This window comes from Procambarus clarkii, chromosome 60, assembly GCF_040958095.1.
Source record: "Procambarus clarkii isolate CNS0578487 chromosome 60, FALCON_Pclarkii_2.0, whole genome shotgun sequence".
NCBI lineage: Eukaryota > Metazoa > Arthropoda > Malacostraca > Decapoda > Cambaridae > Procambarus > Procambarus clarkii.
Genome location: NC_091209.1, coordinates 8,482,009 through 8,500,978, shown reverse-complemented (window position 1 = coordinate 8,500,978; position 18,970 = coordinate 8,482,009). Strand labels below are relative to the sequence as shown.

General features: G+C 45.0%; 1 protein-coding gene across 3 annotated transcripts in view; it reads left to right on the top strand.

The window, feature by feature from the left end:
- Window positions 1-18,970, top strand: part of LOC123766916 (uncharacterized) — a 49,472-nt gene that overhangs the window by 29,552 nt on the left and 950 nt on the right. For 2 of the 3 annotated variants that reach the window (XM_069307440.1, XM_045756404.2), the window contains exon 5: window positions 5,199-7,155. The exons of the other annotated variant lie outside the window; for it this stretch is intronic. In XM_069307440.1, the coding sequence (XP_069163541.1) occupies window positions 5,199-5,342 (144 nt within the window). In that variant the 3' untranslated portion in view covers window positions 5,343-7,155. Of the gene's footprint in view, window positions 1-5,198; window positions 7,156-18,970 lie in introns of those variants that run through there. 3 annotated transcript variants of the gene reach the window in all.

Genomic DNA, 18,970 nt, shown 5'->3' with positions numbered 1-18,970 from the left:
GTACCTATTTTACTGCTAGGTAACAGGGGCATAGGATGAAAGAAACTCTGCCCATTGTTTATCTTTTTCTTGCCCATCTCGGGATCGAACCCGGGACCACAGGATCACAAGTCCAGCGTGCTGTCCGCTCGGCCGACCGGCTCCCTAGATGTAGCTCCCTAGTGTAGATATAATATGCAATATTTTGGGGAACAGACGTCTTTTGAGTCCAATACTTAATCAGTTTCAAGTAGCCCCGAGTTACTATTAATAGTGTATAGAAGGATTGTAGATCTAACACAAATGATAATAATAATAAGATAATCAGTTGATGCCACGAGAAGGATTCGAACCGGGTAGGCTGGGTACTCCTAGGATGCACACACCTTGAACCACAGGTCCATAAAATACAGTAACTGATACTTCACGTTCATATGATCTCTTTGTGCAGTAATAATAATTATTATTATGATAAAGTATTCCATAGATAAATGTTTGAGATAATTTCTGAAAAGTTTAATTTATAAATTTATTTAATCGGGAGGTTTGTGATATGGAAAGAAAGGAAAATTAAATAAATGTAAATCCAAAATAAACACAAAAGTTTACCTGTGAACTTTAAGTTTAAATTTAAATTTAAATATTAAATTGTAATAATACAAACTTCTGGGGCGTGAGTTTTCGGTTGTAATACTACAAAATATATGAAAAATATACGGACATTGAAGAGGAAGAGAATACAATTTATTTTATTTATTTTTGTATATATACAAGAGTTCTTACATTCTTGTAATAATAATAATAATAATAATAATAATAATAATATGGGTGTAAATAACATTACGTAAATTCACTGACTAGAAGGTGTAATGCCCACACGGCTGCCCCAGGCAGTGCCTGGCACCCCCCCCTCATATGGAAGGTGAGCCAAATACCTCGGATGGTAAACATTCCTTTGATATATGGGGCTGACGTGATGACCTAGTTAAGTTAGTTGAACTATCTAGGCTGGCACACGCCGTCTGGTCTCCGTCGATTATATAAAATGGCATATCGGTCTTTGGTAAATCAAAATTCAAAATTTGAATTTGGCTGAGGTAGGCACCGGTTACCCTCCATGTGAAGGCAGGCACTAGTTACCCTTCTGCAGCTGTTCATTTTCCATCCTGTCCTCAAGCTGTTATTCCATGCAGCGGACGACCCCAAAGACATATCAATTTTAATATGTTGATCATTCAAAATAGGAGTTTTCTTAAATATACATTAAAATTATTATATATTAGCACATTATGCATATTTAGGCGCAGGTTACGTTTGGTGTTTAAGTTCTGTTGGCCATTATTTGTATTTGAAGAATGAAACCTGTCCTGAGGCCGGCGGCCGACCCCAGTGACACATTCATCTATTTTAACCAACCTGTCCTCAGGCCAAACTCGTGAAAACAGCGGCCGTTCACTAAGACACATTCATTAATTTTAACATACTGTGTATTAAAAATAGGTTTGTTCTCATATACAAGGCAATATTATTATATATTAAAGTTCTATAGTTAAGCGTAGGTTAAGTTATGTGTTTTGGTTCTGTCGGCGATTCAACCCGTCCATCCAGCGTCAAGATCTGAAATACATTGTCTCACTTACCCGTCTTATGTTAGTATACCCGGACCTGTGACGTTGTCATGGTTATGTTAGTATACCCGGACCTGTGACGTTGTCATGGTTATGTTAGTATACCCAGATCTGTGACGTTGTCATGGTTATGTTAGTATACCCGGACCTGTGGCGTTTACTATTTGGTTGAAAGTGACCGCATTTGCTGTTCAGACATTCGATGCGTTTGACAATCGTCTTTACATTAGCGTCAAGCTGGGTGATTAGGCTACCGAAACTCGCTCATGGGTCAGTCTGGGTTTTAGGAAAATAAGACACGAGAATAACTATATGACGTATGATATGCACAACGTTTTGTACCTGCCTGGAACATCTTCAGGTGTTTGATATGGTGTTTAGCATGTATTGTTATAGATTAAGCTACTCGGAACAAGTTCCAAGTAGCACGGGCTATAGTGAGCCCGTAACTTACCTGGCACAGGAGCGGGGCAAGTAGCACGGGCTATGGTGAGCCCGTAGTGGACTTTCCTGGCACAGGAGCGGGGCAAGTATCACGGGCTATGGTGAGTCAGTAGTGGACTTACCTGGCACAGGAGCGGGGCAAGTAGCACGGGCTATGGTGAGCCCGTAGTGGACTTACCTGATACAGGAGCGGGGCAAGTAGCACGGGCTATGGTGAGCCCGTAGTGGACTTACCTGGCACAGGAGCGGGGCAAGTAGCACGGGCTATGGTGAGCCCGTAGTGGACTTACCTGACACAGGAGCGGTGCTGTGTTTTTTTTTAGCATTTATGGTAAAAGGTGTATATAAATATACAGGGACAGAGGAGTGGTAGAGGTTAGGCGAGTTGGCCCATGGGGCTCAGGTGCTGGCGAATGGGCAGGGTTTCCTTTACTAGGCCGTCATGTATTGGTTGGGATCTATGCCTCATTGTTAGTAATGAGGCAAGGTCGTTGCTTTTCTATGTTTATATTAGATTTTTTCTTTTATGAGAATAGCTTCTAGAATTTATAATCTTCTGCCATCAGTTGCAGAATCGTGTATCTCTGTGTCTCAAGCTTTTTCTAGTGTCACATCGTGATTAGTTTGCATTTTCTCTTTTAGTTCCTGCTTGTAGGTGACACGTCAACCTTCTTGAAAACTTAATAGTGGTCATGCTAATATAGTTGGTATAACCATACCAATATGGTTATAGCATTATGTACGGACCTGTGATGTTCCTAAGGCTATGGTAATATCAACTGTATTTATGAACAATACTGCATTGAGTCGTTTTCAATACGTTTACCTTCATTTAATTATGCTTACGCAACACTAAATATATGTTGCATAGAGTTATCATAGTGAACCAAAAATGACCTAATACGGACGCTATCAAATTATCCCACGAGTTCATTGGTCTATGTTCTCCAAAGCATAATTGTGCGCGGAAATAACACCAGGAAGAAGCCAAGTTATTCCTTGAATGGCACACAGAATGTAAATGATGTGCCGCATATTGTTGGTGCTACAGATGGTAACTATGACGTCCAGGTGTACCTGCACCCATAGTATTATCTCAACCACAGTTGTTCAGACCTGATAAAACTGGGTTTGAAGAACCGATTGAGATTATAGTTTTTTATCGCGCGAATATAAAAGTGAAACTAAATGCTTTGAATGCAACGTGGATGCATGAAAATTGGCAGCCTCGATGCAAGGGGACAAAGAAAATAGATTTAGACACTGGAGGTCTGCCAGACGGCTGGGTGCACCTGACCGATGGCTCTCGGCACTCATGGCCCCATTATCTTGATGTGTTGTTTAGACTTTGTTATACTCAGCTTACGAGCAATACCTTTTATGCATATATAATGTGGAGTGAGGAGAATGTGACTGTGGTCTTCAGCGCAGTCGGCTCACAATTTATTGTTGCCGGGTTTGATTCCTAGGCAGGGCGAGACGTTTGGACATGTTTTCTTATATCTGATGCCTGTGTTTGCCTAGCAGTAAGTAGGAAAAAAATTAAATCTTGAATAAGCCTAACAAGTTTGCTGTTTGTGTCAGTGGGACACCATAACCTGTGGCGCCAAACAGATCTACCACTCAGACAGGACCACATCACAGGTTACATCATAAAGTGGCACAGTGCCACCATGCTGACTCCTGCTGCCTGGGAGGTGCACTGCGCCAGACCTCAGCTGCTGGCTAATAGTTGTCTTCACCTACCACCTCCAGATTAAGTGATGGCCTTTTTGTAAATATATATACTGTACCCGACAGCTGTAGAAAACGTCCTCCCCACTTATTTTGGTCTAAGGAGGCCATGTTAATGGCCAGTTAATTTTTTACATGGCCAGAAGTGTAGAAAATACGTATCCAAATTTCACGTTCTCCAGGGGGCAGATAAATGGAATTTAAGTCCAAATTAACATTAAGCTATGCACGATCAGGATGCACAATTCTTCTTATCTTTCCAAGAGTGAAGTTTTCTAATGCAGTATGAAGGCTACAGTGATCTGCTTCATCATTTGATAAACTAAATTAATCCTTTCAAAATAGTTTAAGATTAGTTTGAGGAATATGAAGTAAAGCTTATTGACAGAGTACATTGAAAACCGCTGCCTTACAACATATTTATTAAAAGAAGAAGAAGCTATGTGATAGTGAGTTGTTAAAGGATCCCACTGATGAAGACCAAACCACACTCCAGAAGATGAGGAGACGACCACGTGTCGGTCCGTCCTGCACCATTATCAGGTCCATTGTGACGAGAGCGAGGTTGGTGTTGTTGTTGTTTTAGATTCAGCTACTCTGAACAAAAAGTTCCAAGTAGCACGGGCTATGGCGAGCCCGTAAGTGGAGGCTTTTTGGAGCCATTATCTGTATCAATTCTTTTGTTCTTGTGTTGTGCAATTCGCTATAACGTGGGAGTTATTAGTTATTAGGAAGACCTTAGGACAGTAGGCGACAGTGAGGATGTCACTTGCATAGACATTACCCGGGATGAAATATTACTGATAATTATGGTTGGGAAATCTATGACCTGGGGAGGATTACCTTGCAGTTAGTTACCTTTCCATAGTTCCGAGGATCAACGTCCCCTTGGCCCGGTCACTGGCCAGGCTTCCTTCGGTTGGTGGTTTGGTCACCGAGGCTATTGGACCCGGTTGTAATTTACACACTTTATATTATGAACGCATTAATAATCAAGAAATATGTCTCTGGGTTCCGCTCTTACGATGATCCGTATGTGCAAAAATATACTTCAAGCATGGTAGAACGTTGGCAAATGATATATAGAAAAAAACTATCATATCTATACTGCGAATAGTTTCGATTAATTTATATGGCTAAATGGCTAAAGTTAAGTACGTGTACAATTTTTATCTCGATAGATGTCCTATCCTGAATTTACCCGAGGGCCGTCATCTCTATAGTGGCTTCGAAGGGGACAGGAAGCCGGCGGCTTGATAAAGGTCGCCCAATTTGTCTTGAAGATTTTTCCAGTTGATTTTTTTAACTGCAGTATTATCTTGCATTTACGATTGAAGGGTTTTATGATAATAGCCAGGTGGGCGTATAGCATGTGTTGTTCTCGTGTGTTAATGTGAACTTGTTCCACCCCAGGAGGCAATGACAGCTCTGAAGGAGTGTGCTCGGGTCCTAAGCTACGAACCCGAGGTGCAGCCGGAGGGCCAGCTCGGCCTGGAGGCCAAGGAGGAGATCAAGCAGCTGCAGAAGTGGATCAAGGAGGAGGGATGGAAGTTCTGAGGACGGGGTCTAAATAGTTAGCATATTTTAGTATTATCCTGAATTACAATTACATGACCCAGATAGAAAACGGTTTAGTGCATAGGGCGTCGTTAGCTTCTATACAATAATTGGAACCCAACCACTCCAAGTAAACTCCAGCTGACCACTGTATACAACCTCAAGTATCCTCATTTGATAATGATAAAATCCAATACAGCACTTACCACCATTCTCGTCTTTAAACGTCTGTATAAACCTGTAGTAATTTGTTCCACCTTCAAGTCCTGTGTTATTGTCTGTTTGATACTGGGTAATAGCACTATATTACACACAATTTTAATATGAATAGTTAAAATGTCTCGTCGGTGTTAACGTTGTGTTTAAAAAGAGATTCTCAAGTTTCTCACTTATGTACAAGTAGGGGGGGGGGAATATATTATTTTACAAATGTTACCCTTCAGCGCGACAGGAGAATGTATAACAGAAAATTAAAATTAAGGGTAACATCTGTAAAAATGTAAAGGATCACGATAATTTGTGTGTTTTTTTTAGAAAAGTTTAAACAAGTCAGTCTAGCTGTCCAATTTATAGTCATCAAACAGAAATTTGTATTTACTTATATAAATTTGTACATTATCCCTACGATACATTAATTATACATAGATTTTAAACATTTGCAAACACCTAACAGAAAGTATATATCATTATTTGGCTACATGCTTGTGTCAGGGTAGACAGGATCGAGATACATACACCAGTACGTATACCCTACGATTGATTGATAGAAATTAAGCCACCCCCAAGAGGTCGCACAAGAATGTACATTCACCGAGAGGTGTATTCCTACATTCACTTGCTGTTTCACGACCAAAGATCGCATTCAGTCCAAAAAATCTACCACATACGGGCTATTCATGCCCGTGCCACCTCTTGGGTGGCTTAAACTTCATCAATCAATCTTATCCCTACTTCTCGGAGTTTACTTTTGTTTTGGACAATGTACAGTACTAGTAGCAACCTGCTGTGGACGGCCCTGTAATTACCCTCGTCAGGTTAATAGGCCTCAAGCTCAACAGTAACAGTGTATATACACTGAGTTTATATTATTCCTGGACAATGTTTACGACTTAAGTATACTCGCTGGTTCATCAGTAAGGTATTGCGGTGGTCTTAATACAGCCAGAGTTAACCATATCTTTACTTCAGTGTAGTTTAAGTAGCATCGCTCAAAGTACTATAAAGTGTCAAGTTAATCACAGAAGCATGAACACATTACCAACATATGTGGGACCAATCTCCTGAAAGAGGAGATCGCTGTCTGAAACATGTGTGTCGTAGTAGTTTATTGTTAACTTGTCCAGACATATGGATGTAGTCTGTCATACCTTCAGATATATTTTATATCCTGTTGTTAAGACAAAATAACTCATAATACTACATAAATTTTTTTTATTATAAAATTTTTTTTTTTATTATAAAAAATGTTAGTAAATAATGAAATAAAATAAAAACATTTGTATTAATATTTTATTATTATAAATAATAAAATATTTAGTTATTACTAAAATATTTTATTATTATTTATTATTAAATTTTTTTATTCCAATACTTAAGATTAAGTGGCTTAAGATTAAGATAAAACGTTTATCGTAGATAATGTCAACAATAGTTTTCATTAACCCTAATCTGTAGAATTATATTTATCTTAGCGATAACCAATAAAAAACTATTTATTAGTGGATTCAGTCCACATTAACTTTGTTGTACAATGTTACAACTGTAATAAGAAACATGACGTGAAATAAAGTGGTATTTGTTTACATAAAGGTCAGACACGTGTTTGTTTTATTCCCTTTTATTGAAAATATATATCAAACATTTTATTAAGGGAAAAGTATATACATACATACATACATACATACATACATACATACATACATACATACATACATACATACATACATACATACATACATACATACATACATACATACAATCATTGGAAACAAGCTGATTGTTGGATTTATAGGTAGGCAAATACGTCACCTAAGGCTACTCTTGTTCCATACACATATTTTGTTGACATTTACACAACAGAAACTTACTTTTTGTTTACATTTACACATCACACACTTGCTTTTTGTTTACATTTACACAACAAACACTTGCTTTTTGTAGACACAGAACACACAACCACACTTGCAATCTATAACGTTAACTAATTCAAATGCTCCTCTGAACACATATACTGTATTTTCGAGATTACAATTTTAAAACTGTTGTACATATATATATCTCATATTGTCCCAAGAATCTCAATCACACACACACACACACATATATATATATATATATATATATATATATATATATATATATATATATATATATATATATATATATATATATATATATATATATATATATATAATTTAAGATAATTTGCTTACGTGGCGGTGCTTCTAGATATACAGATCTATGTGAAATGTGCCTTTGTTGTTGAGAATGTGTACAGATCATCACTCTCTGCTATAAAAGTAGTTTACTGCTTGTGGCCAGCTAGTATGTTGTTTTAGATTCAGCTATTCTGAATAAAAAGTAGTACCAAGTAGCACGGGCTATAGTGAGCCCGTAGTGGACTTATCTGGCACAGGAGTGGAGCTTAAGGACAGTTTTTGATCTCCGTTGGTATGCTACTTGTAAAGTTTGCTCCTTTTAGCAGCGATTGCTATCGTTTATTGTAACTAGAACTGGTACCTTATATTTTTGGGACATTGTGGTGGTTATGGGTATCGCAATTACCGCGGCCCGGTCTCTGACCAGGCTGCCTGGCTGGTTGTCTCCTCAACCAAAGTTGTTAGACGCAGCTGCTTGCAGACTAACGTATGAATCACAGCCTACACCACCTCACTAACTCTACTAACAAACACAATATGGTGTAGTCCTATATGGCATGATTATACCTAGGGATTCCATTTATTAATACGGGGTTCTCACCTGTTCTCCAACCATGTACCTTATCTCCCCGAAACGCTATGCGTGCTAGTGGCTTTACAAGAATGTAAAACTTCAAGTCTATGTACTCTGATAAACCCAATGTACCTTTTTGTATATAAATAAATAAATAAATCATACCCAGAAACCCCTACTGACTACACTTGGGGCGCATAGTGCATAATAAAGGAACTAAACTAAATAAAACTGGAGGACCAGGGTCGAGCACGTCGCCCGTGGTGGACCCATAGTCCTGCAGGTAATGATCAGTGTTATCCACCCTTAGTTGAGCACTGTTCTCACCCTTGATAATTTATGTCACTGCCGCTCTCTGGGGCTCCGAGTTCGCTGTGAACCCTAAACCCTAGAGAGAACCTCTGAGCCTCTGTGAACTCTCTCTGGTATACCCTACATAGCTAACTGATGTACGTTTATAGCATCTTTAAGTGTGTAACATGCGTAATATTATATGACGCTACAATATGCGCGACTAACACAACTGAGGTGGCGTCTAGTTCTGCCCCCAAGGCCAGAAGGCCAAGCCCAGGAGACAGTACTCCCTGACCGGCCAATGTCGTCTCGGGTATTTCCCTCGTGCCATGGCTGCTCGCCTCGTCTGCACTCGTGTACCTTCAATTTGTCAACTTACTGTACAGTTTAACTTGGTAGTACATTAATCTCAGTAAGTTCCAACTCTGAATAATATTGAAAGTTAATTCTACTGTATCGTAACTTCAAAATTTGATACGTCATAAGTTTAAGAGTTCACGTTTTCTATAAAGTGGGGAAACTGGCACATACAGCAGACAGTAAGTCACAATAACATGGTTGAAAATTAGACACCCAACCAACACACCTGTAGAGTATGGAAGTGACGATGTTTCGGTCCGTCCTAGACCATCATCAAGTAGAGAGTGAGTGATTGATGAAGATTAAGCCACCTAAGAAAGAGTAGTAGAGAAAGTCAGTACATAAAGTAAGAATGTGAGGTGAAAGGCGAGAAGGCAAGTAAACCAAAGGACTGAAACATTGTTCCCAGAATCTAGGATATATGCTCCTCTGGTTTATAAACCGTTTCGATCGCCTTAACATTATTTTCAACCGTAAACTGAGACAGCTCTCTAGTCTTTTTCCGTAATTTTGATCTCGTCAAACGTTTTACGTGTCATTCGCCCTTATTTTCAGTATTTCTACGGTTTCTGTAGCACTCATAAACTTCTCGTTCCTCTCCGTCCTATTATTTATTGAGTAGGATCTACCAGTTATTCTCTTACATCCTAGCTTGCCAAAACTGTCATTCCTTATCATGATACTCTATCTCACCGCCCGCCTTCCTATAAGAAGCCTAGCGTTAATGTTGATTCTCTTTTTACTAATGTCCTCACTTGTTGATGCTCCCACTTTCCATAGTCAGAACGCGAATGAACACAACGGGAATGTTCATCTACCTTCAATTGACGACTTCCTCGATTACATCAGACATTGTTAACTCCTGTTTCAAAAATAAATATTTGTTTCAAACTTTTGGTGTAACAATGGGATCTCATCTCTCTTTAATGTGTTCTCTCTCCTGGACTACTTTAAAACTGCTCTTCTTCCCATGATAGATTCTCGTCTGTCTATTTGGCTTAGTAATGTTGATGATATTTTTGTGTTTTGGCCTCATGGCTAGCCAAATGGGAATCTAAATTCCCATTCAACTAGCCTAGTTGAATGGGAATCTAATTATCTCCTAGATGTACACGGACACAGCTTTCTCCTTTGTTTTGTCTACCTCAGACTTATACACAGTGGTATGTGTATTAATTGATTTTCCTATCATCCTTCTTCTGTTGAGAACATTTCTTTTTGCAGGGATAATGCAAATTTTTGTATGGTAATTTGCTAATTGTTTCTGTTTTACTTAGGCGGAGTATGAGTATTTATGACTCGTTGGTTCCCTTCAGTAAGATTATGTGCTATGTGTTTAACAACATCTTCTGCTCTGTTAATTCTCAGTTGAAATCTTATTTTGTTTGTAACTCTGCACTCTTAGATAATATTCCAGTAGTTTGTCGTTATGGAGGGGGTAGTTTAGAGGGGTAGAATTGACGGGGTAGTTTAGAGGGGTAGAACTGACGGGGTAGTTTAGAGGGGTAGAATTGATGGAGTAGTTTAGAGGGGTAGACTTGAGGGGGTAGTTTATAGGGGTAGAATTGAGAAGGTAGTTTAGAGGTAGACAAATAAGCAGGAAGAGTGGGGATTACAAGGAGATAGCGCCAAGCCATTACGACTATATAGCACTTGAAAGGGGTCAGGATAAGGATTTGGAATGGGACGGGGGGAAGGAATGGTGCCCAACCACTTGGACGGCCGGGGATTGAACGCCGACCTGCATGACGCGAAATCGTCGCTCTACCGTCCAGCCCAAGTAGTCGGGCGGAGGAGGTTGCAGGGAGAGGCAGAAGGGCACAGGGAGGGTAAAGAGAGGGGCAACAGGGTACACATCGGAGTCAGAAGGGTACAGAGAGGAGCAGAAAGGTACAGGAGGGTACAGGGAGGTACAGGAGGGTGCTGGGAGGTTACTGGGAGGAGCAGGAGGGTATAGGGAGGGGCAGGAGGGTACTGGGAGGAGCAGGAGGGTATAGGGAGGGGCAGGAGGGTACTGTGAGGAGCAGGAGGGTACTGGGAGGGGCAGTAGGGCACCGGGAGGGGTAGGAGGGTACAGTAAAGGGCAGGAAGGTACTGGGAGGGGCAGGAGGGTACAGGGAGGGGCAGGAGGGCACAGGGAGGGGCAGGAGGGCACAGGGAGGGGCAGGAGGGTACAGGAAGGTACTGGGAGGGGCAGTAGGGTACAGGGAGGGTACAGGAAGGGGCAGGAAGGTACTGGGAGGGGCAGGAGGGTACTGAGAGGGGCAGGAGGGTACTGGGAGGGGCAGGAGGGTACAGGGAGGGGCAGGAGGGTACTGGGAGGGGCAGGAGGGTACTGGGAGGGGCAGGAGGGTACAGGGAAGGGTAGGAGGGTACTGGGAGGGGCAGGAGGGTACTGGGAGGGGCAGGAGGGTACAGGGAGGGGAAGGAGGGTACAGGGAGGGGCAGGAGGGTACTGGGAGGGGCAGGAGGGTACAAGGAGGGGCAGGAGGGTACTGGGAGGGGCAGGAGGGTACTGGGAGGGGCAGGAGGGTACAGGGAGGGGCAGGAGGGTACAGGGAGGGGCAGGAGGGTACTGGGAGGGGCAGAAGGGTACAGGAAGGGGCAGGAGGGTACAGGGAGGGGCAGGAGGGTACAGGGAGGGGCAGAAGGGTACAGGGAGGGGCAGGAGGGTACTGGGAGGGGCAGGAGGGTACAGGAAGGTACTGGGAGGGGCAGGAGAGTACTGGGAGTGGCAGGAAGGTACTGGGAGGGGCAGGAGGGTACTGGGAGGGGCAGGAGGGTACTGGGAGGGGCAGGAAGGTACTGGGAGGAGCAGGAAGGTACTGGGAGGGGCAGGAAGGTACTGGGAGGGGGCAGGAGGTTACTATTAGGGGCAGGAAGGTACTGGGAGGGGCAGGAAGGTACTGGGAAGGGGCAGGAGGTTACTGGGAGGGGCAGGAAGGTACTGGGAGGGGCAGGAAGGTACTTGGAGGGGCAGGAGGGTACTGGGAGGGGCAGGTGGGTACTGGGAGGGGCAGGAGGGTACTGGGAGGGGCAGGAGGGTACAGGGAGGGGCAGGAGGGTACTGGGAGAGGCAGAAAGGTACTGGGAGGGGCAGGAGGGTACTGAGAGGGGCAGGAAGGTACTGGGAGGGGCAGGAGGGTACTGGGAGGGGCAGGAGGGTACTGGGAGGGGCAGGAGGGTACTGGGAGGGGCAGGAGGGTACTGGGAGGGGCAGGAGGGTACAGGGAGGGGCAGGAGGGTACTGGGAGGGGCAGGAGGGTACTGGGAGGGGCAGGAGGGTACTGGGAGGGGCAGGAAGGTACTGGGAGGGGGCAGGAAGGTACTGGGAGGGGCAGAAGGGTACTGGGAGGGGCAGGAAGGTACTGGGAGGGGCAGCAGGGTACAGGGAGGGGCAGGCAGGTACTGGGAGGGGCAGGAGGGTACAGGGAGGGGCAGCAGGGTACAGGGAGGGGAAGGCAGGTACTGGGAGGGGCAGGAAGGTACTGGGAGGGGCAGGAGGGTACTGGGAGGGGCAGGAGGGTACTGGGAGGGGCAGGAGGGTACTGGGAGGGGCAGGAGGGTACTGGGAGGGTACAGGGAGGGGCAGGAGGGTACTGGGAGGGGCAGGAGGGTACTGGGAGGGGCAGGCAGGTACTGGGAGGGGCAGGAAGGTACTGGGAGGGGCAGGAGGGTACTGGGAGGGGCAGGAGGGTACTGGGAGGGGCAGGAGGGTACTGGGAGGGGCAGGCGGGTACTGGGAGGGGCAGGAGGGTACAGGGAGGGGCAGGAGGGTACTGGGAGGGGCAGGAGGGTACTGGGAGGGGCAGGAGGGTACTGGGAGGGTACAGGGAGGGGCAGGAGGGTACTGGGAGGGGCAGGAGGGTACTGGGAGGGGCAGGCAGGTACTGGGAGGGGCAGGAAGGTACTGGGAGGGGCAGGAGGGTACAGGGAGGGGCAGGAGGGTACTGGGAGGGGCAGGAGGGTACTGGGAGGGGCAGGAAGGTACTGGGAGGGGCAGGAAGGTACTGGGAGGGGTAGAAGGGTACAGGGAGGGGCAGGAGGGTACTGGGAGGGGCAGCAGGGTACAGGGAGGGGCAGGCAGGTACTGGGAGGGGCAGGAAGGTACAGGGAGGGGCAGGAAGGTACAGGGAGGGGCAGGAGGGTACAGGAAGGTACTGGGAGGGGCAGAAGGGTACAGGGAGGGGCAGGAGTAGAGTGAACCAGTTACCAACGCACGGAGGCCGTTCACCCAAGTCTTGTGTCCACACCACAGCTGGCCCGTCCTCTGCTGCTGGCCGCGCGGCCATCACCTCCACTCCTCCTCAAACTCAGAATTCCAGTTGTGGCGCCGGGACGCTGAGGCAGGCAGGTCACTCACCTGTGGTGGAGTGAGTGAACCTGTTTGACTTTGCGGTTCACCTTCCTCGGCCTCACCTGGCTATGGCCGAGCCTAACCTCGGCCACCGGACGTGGCCAGTAATACACTCGTGCTCTCTTGTTAAGTCCTAAAGTGTGAGTTAATTGGGTGTAGCGAGTGATATGAACTTTATGAATAATAAAATGTGTAATGAGTTGTTAATAGAGGAGATATTCTATACTCAGGTGGAGGACGGAAAGGAAAAACTGGTTCTTGAGCATGATAGGCGTGGCAAAGTGTGTCTAGGAGCGCCCCTCAGGACACTACAAAGGTCAGACAAGGTCATCAGTTCTCCTGTTGGCTGCTGAAACAACACCTTCGTCCAGAGTGAGGAGATGGGTGGCTCTTGGTGTGTGTCAAGTGGAGTCTCTTGTTGATATATCTCGTTAGTGTGATTTCCTGGTGTATATGAAGCTGGAGTTTTGTTAGAGAGCTCCGTTACTATATCAGAATGTATATGGGGTTACTATATCAGGGTTATATGTAGAGCCCTCATTGGCTGCTGGGGCCTCCAGACGTTCAAGATTGTATAACTTATACCATGTTGTGGTTCATGGGTAAGGTGGGAGACTTGGGAGTACCAGGGTCAAGGGTTCGAATCCCCACATTGCTACAATTGATTTTCTCAATACTACTACTACTACTACTACTACTACTAATAATAATAATAATAATAATAATAATAATAATAATAATAATAATAATAATAATAATAATAATAATAATAATAATAATAATAATGACATTTGTTGGCTGGTACTGGTGTGCTGTGACACTTAGAATTGGCATTGTGTGCCAGTTATCTGGCACAGTGCATCAAAGTTTAGTGCAACTGACTGACAGCTCCAGCATCCTTGAGTATTGTATCAGAAAGTTGAGAACGAAGGTGAGAGCTTTCAGTGTTCATTACAGCTCTTACGACGTGTTCCTAAACACAGATATGATCATTAAGGCCAAACCCTGGATCCTGGGTTAATTTTGTCCAACTAGGAAAGATCAAGACAAATGGGGCGACCTTCGACAAGCCGCCGGCTTCCAGTCCTCGTCGAGGCCTCTCGTGCTAGTGGCCCTCAGGTAAATTTGGTGTCAGATATTGATAAAATGTGTCAACATCAACATTCGAAAACTTTCCCTCAAAATAGAATGACATTGTATCTCAAATATTTCCAGCTGAAGCCTCATAGTGCTTCAGTATCACAGATAGAGAATAGCTTCCAAAGGTTTCAGGTATTTGAAGGTAATAAATCCTTCATGACACTCAACCCTTAATTTATAAATCATGCCGTAGTACTTTTCTGTGCGAGTGACACCATAAACCATTATTATTATTATTCTGAAAACTGGTTTATCTTGCAAGGATTTCATGGCTGAAAAGTGTGACAGATAACTCTGCAAATTACCTTTCAAAAGAAATGTGATTTTTCATCACAACGGCAAGACTACAGTCATTATATTCTACTATTAATTTATTGCAGTTATATTTATTTATTGTATTATACTCTATTGCATCATTTATTGTAGATAATTCGGGCGATCTGTGATATCCACCATTAAAGCTGGATCTCGAACCCATTCACTATCTGTCAGTGTGAGGACGTTTCCACCCTCTCCTCAGTGGTCCATAATAATCTGTACTTCAAGACGGTTCATAACAGCGCTTCAGAACAGCTTCGTGGCTCTACCAACCAACATCAGTGTGATATCAGCCCGTCCCCCTAAGATTTTATTATGTATTTTATTTCATTTATTTTATTTTATTATAATATAAATAAAATGACGTGGAAGCCTCATCCCACCACCGTATTGGGTGATGTGGAAGCCTCATCCCACCACCGTATAGGGTGATGTGGAAGCCTCATCCCACCACCGTATAGGGTGACGTGGAAGCCTCATCCCGTCACCGTATAGGGTGACGTGGAAGCCTCATCCCACCACCGTATAGGGTGACGTGGAAGCCTCATCCCACCACCGTATTGGGTGATGTGGAAGCCTCATCCCACCACCGTATAGGGTGACGTGGAAGCCTCATCCCGTCACCGTATAGGGTGACGTGGAAGCCTCATCCCGCCACCGTATAGGGTGACGTGGAAGCCTCATCCCGTCACCGTATAGGGTGACGTGGAAGCCTCATCCCACCACCGTATAGGGTGACGTGGAAGCCTCATCCCGTCACCGTATAGGGTGACGTGGAAGCCTCATTCCGTCACCGTATAGGGTGACGTGGAAGCCTCATCCCGTCACCGTATAAGGTGACGTGGAAGCCTCATTCCGTCACCGTATAGGGTGACGTGGAAGCCTCATCCCGTCACCGTATAAGGTGACGTGGAAGCCTCATTCCGTCACCGTATAGGGTGACGTGGAAGCCTCATCCCGTCACCGTATAGGGTAACGTGGAAGCCTCATCCCGTCACCGTATAGGGTGACGTGGAAGCCTCATCCCACCACCGTATAGGGTGACGTGGAAGCCTCATCCCGTCACCGTATAGGGTGACGTGGAAGCCTCATCCCACCACCGTATAGGGTGACGTGGAAGCCTCATCCCGTCACCGTATAGGGTGACGTGGAAGCCTCATCCCACCACCGTATAGGGTGACGTGGAAGCCTCATCCCACCACCGTATAGGGTGACGTGGAAGCCTCATCCCGTCACCGTATAGGGTGACGTGGAAGCCTCATCCCGTCACCGTATAGGGTGACGTGGAAGCCTCATCCCGTCACCGTATAGGGTGACGTGGAAGCCTCATCCCGTCACCGTATAGGGTATAACTGAGATAAAAGCTACCATGTTCCAGCTGAGAGAATAAAAAGGTCTTTAGATAACCCTGATCACCAGAGTGAAGTTTTTCAGTCAACAGTCTCAAGATAACTCCATCTCTTAGAACACCAACCTCTCCCTCGTCATTACCTGTTGTTGAGTCCTAAGGAACCACCAGTCACACGAGAAGCTGTGTGCTGGGACAAGAGCTGGTAATGGGCGTGTCATACCAACTATTGCAATGGGCGTGGCATCAACTACTGTAGTGGGCGTGGCATCAACTACTGTAGTGGGCGTGGCATCAACTACTGTAGTGGGCGAGGCATCAAGTACTGTAGTGGGCGGGGCATCAAGTACTGTAGTGGGCGGGGCATCAACTACTGTAGTGGGCGTGGCATCAAGTACTGTAGTGGGCGGGGCATCAAGTACTGTAGTGGGCGGGGCATCAACTACTGTAGTGGGCGTGACATCAAGTACTGTAGTGGGCGTGGCATCAAGTACTGTAGTGGGCGTGACATCAAGTACTGTAGTGGGCGGGGCATCAAGTACTGTAGTGGGCGGGGCATCAACTACTGTAGTGGGCGGGGCATCAACTACTGTAGTGGGCGAGGCATCAACTACTGTAGTGGGCGAGGCATCAACTACTGTAGTGGGCGTGGCATCAACTACTGTAGTGGGCGTGGCATCAACTACTGTAGTGGGCGGGGCATCAACTACTGTAGTGGGCGGGGCATCAAGTACTGTAGTGGGCGGGGCATCAACTACTGTAGTGGGCGGGGCATCAACTACTGTAGTGGGCGGGGCATCAACTACTGTAGTGGGCGAGGCATCAACTACTGTAGTGGGCGGGGCATCAACTACTGTAGTGGGCGGGGCATCAACTACTGTAGTGGGCGTGGCATCAAGTACTGTAGTGGGCGGGGCATCAAGTACTGTAGTGGGCGAGGCATCAAGTACTGTAGTGGGCGGGGCATCAACTACTGTAGTGGGCGGGGCATCAAGTACTGTAGTGGGCGAGGCATCAAGTACTGTAGTGGGCGTGGCATCAAGTACTGTAGTGGGCGGGGCATCAACTACTGTAGTGGGCGGGGCATCAACTACTGTAGTGGGCGGGGCATCAACTACTGTAGTGGGCGAGGCATCAACTACTGTAGTGGGCGGGGCATCAACTACTGTAGTGGGCGGGGCATCAACTACTGTAGTGGGCGTGGCATCAAGTACTGTAGTGGGCGGGGCATCAAGTACTGTAGTGGGCGAGGCATCAAGTACTGTAGTGGGCGGGGCATCAACTACTGTAGTGGGCGGGGCATCAAGTACTGTAGTGGGCGAGGCATCAAGTACTGTAGTGGGCGTGGCATCAACTACTGTAGTGGGCGGGGCATCAACTACTGTAGTGGGCGGGGCATCAACTACTGTAGTGGGCGTGGTATCAACTTGTAAAACTGTAACGCACTTATACTGCCTTGATACTTGACACTTTACTTCACTTAAATTCAATTACAAACGTAACTAATTATCTCCTCTAATTAGCACGGGCTATTGGACACCCGGATCTGCTCCTTGAAGTGACTTCGTAATTATCGCTAGTTACATCAAAAGTTGAAATGACTTAAGTTACAATAAAGAAAGGAAAGGTTCGGTATCTTATTATTTATGTTAGAATATTGAATCAAGGGAAATATTAATCAATACACTTACACAAGAAAATCAGTAGAAGCCATGAGAAGGATTCGAACCTATCCTTGGGAGTACACACAGCATAGGTTCGAATCCTCCCCATGACTCCCACTGATTTTCTCATTGATACTTCACATTAATGTGATCATGGGTGGGTAGTGGGGGTTGGGGCATATGAGGTAAGAGGTGTTGTGGGGTTGGTCAGTAATAGCTCATATAAGCATGGAGGGGGTCGGAAGGGGTCGATTTTGGGGGTCTGGTAGGCCTAAGAGAGAGGAAACTGGGAGTTGATAAAATTTTGATTTGAATTGTTTCTCGTCACCTGCTTGTGAAGGCCAACCAACAATTGTGGATACGTTAGTTAAGACCACACCTGATATATATAATGACTGTCATGCAGGTCCCAACAACAGGGACCTAAACAATTCAAGATCAAGTTCGTTTATTGAGACTATAAGATACATCTCAAAATGATAGAGTACCCTAGGCTATTTCTCCCCTCTACACCTAAACACTGGGTGCTGGAACAGCTCGTGACACAGACCAACACAGACTTGTACAAACTGGATGTTTGAACTTGAACTCTTACACTTTATTCATGTTCAAGTACATTTATTGAGACAATAAGATGCATCACAAAAGGATAGAGTAGCTTAGGCTATCGCACTTTATTCCAGGTATGAATACTACTTGCTCCATCTAAACCGTAATTCACTGTAGAATGTTGTCGTTATGCAGTGGGGCGAGTTATCCAGTCATCAACACTAATTTGACTTGCAATCCGATGACCCTAAGGATTGCTGCCTGTGGTAGTGATCCTTCAGTGGATGACAAGAGTATAGGTAACTGCAGAAGAACAATTGACTCATATGGGGCAACTCCTTTTTATATCTACCTAAACCCATTCGTATGTATGTCTTAAGTTTCACTTGAATCAATACTGCGATGTTACCCGGTAATTTGTTCCATAAATCAACAACTATGTTTCCAAACCAGCAATTCAAACACTTTAAGAAATACTCACATACTACTAACATATAATTTAGCTTTTAACATCCCTCTTTGACAACTCATTTACTCAGCTTAATAAGCGTCTTTGACAAACCATCTACTCAAAATAAGGCAAGCATCTTAATCTTCTCAGCTTAAGCATCTTTCACAACTCATCTACTCGTCTTAATTTAAGAAT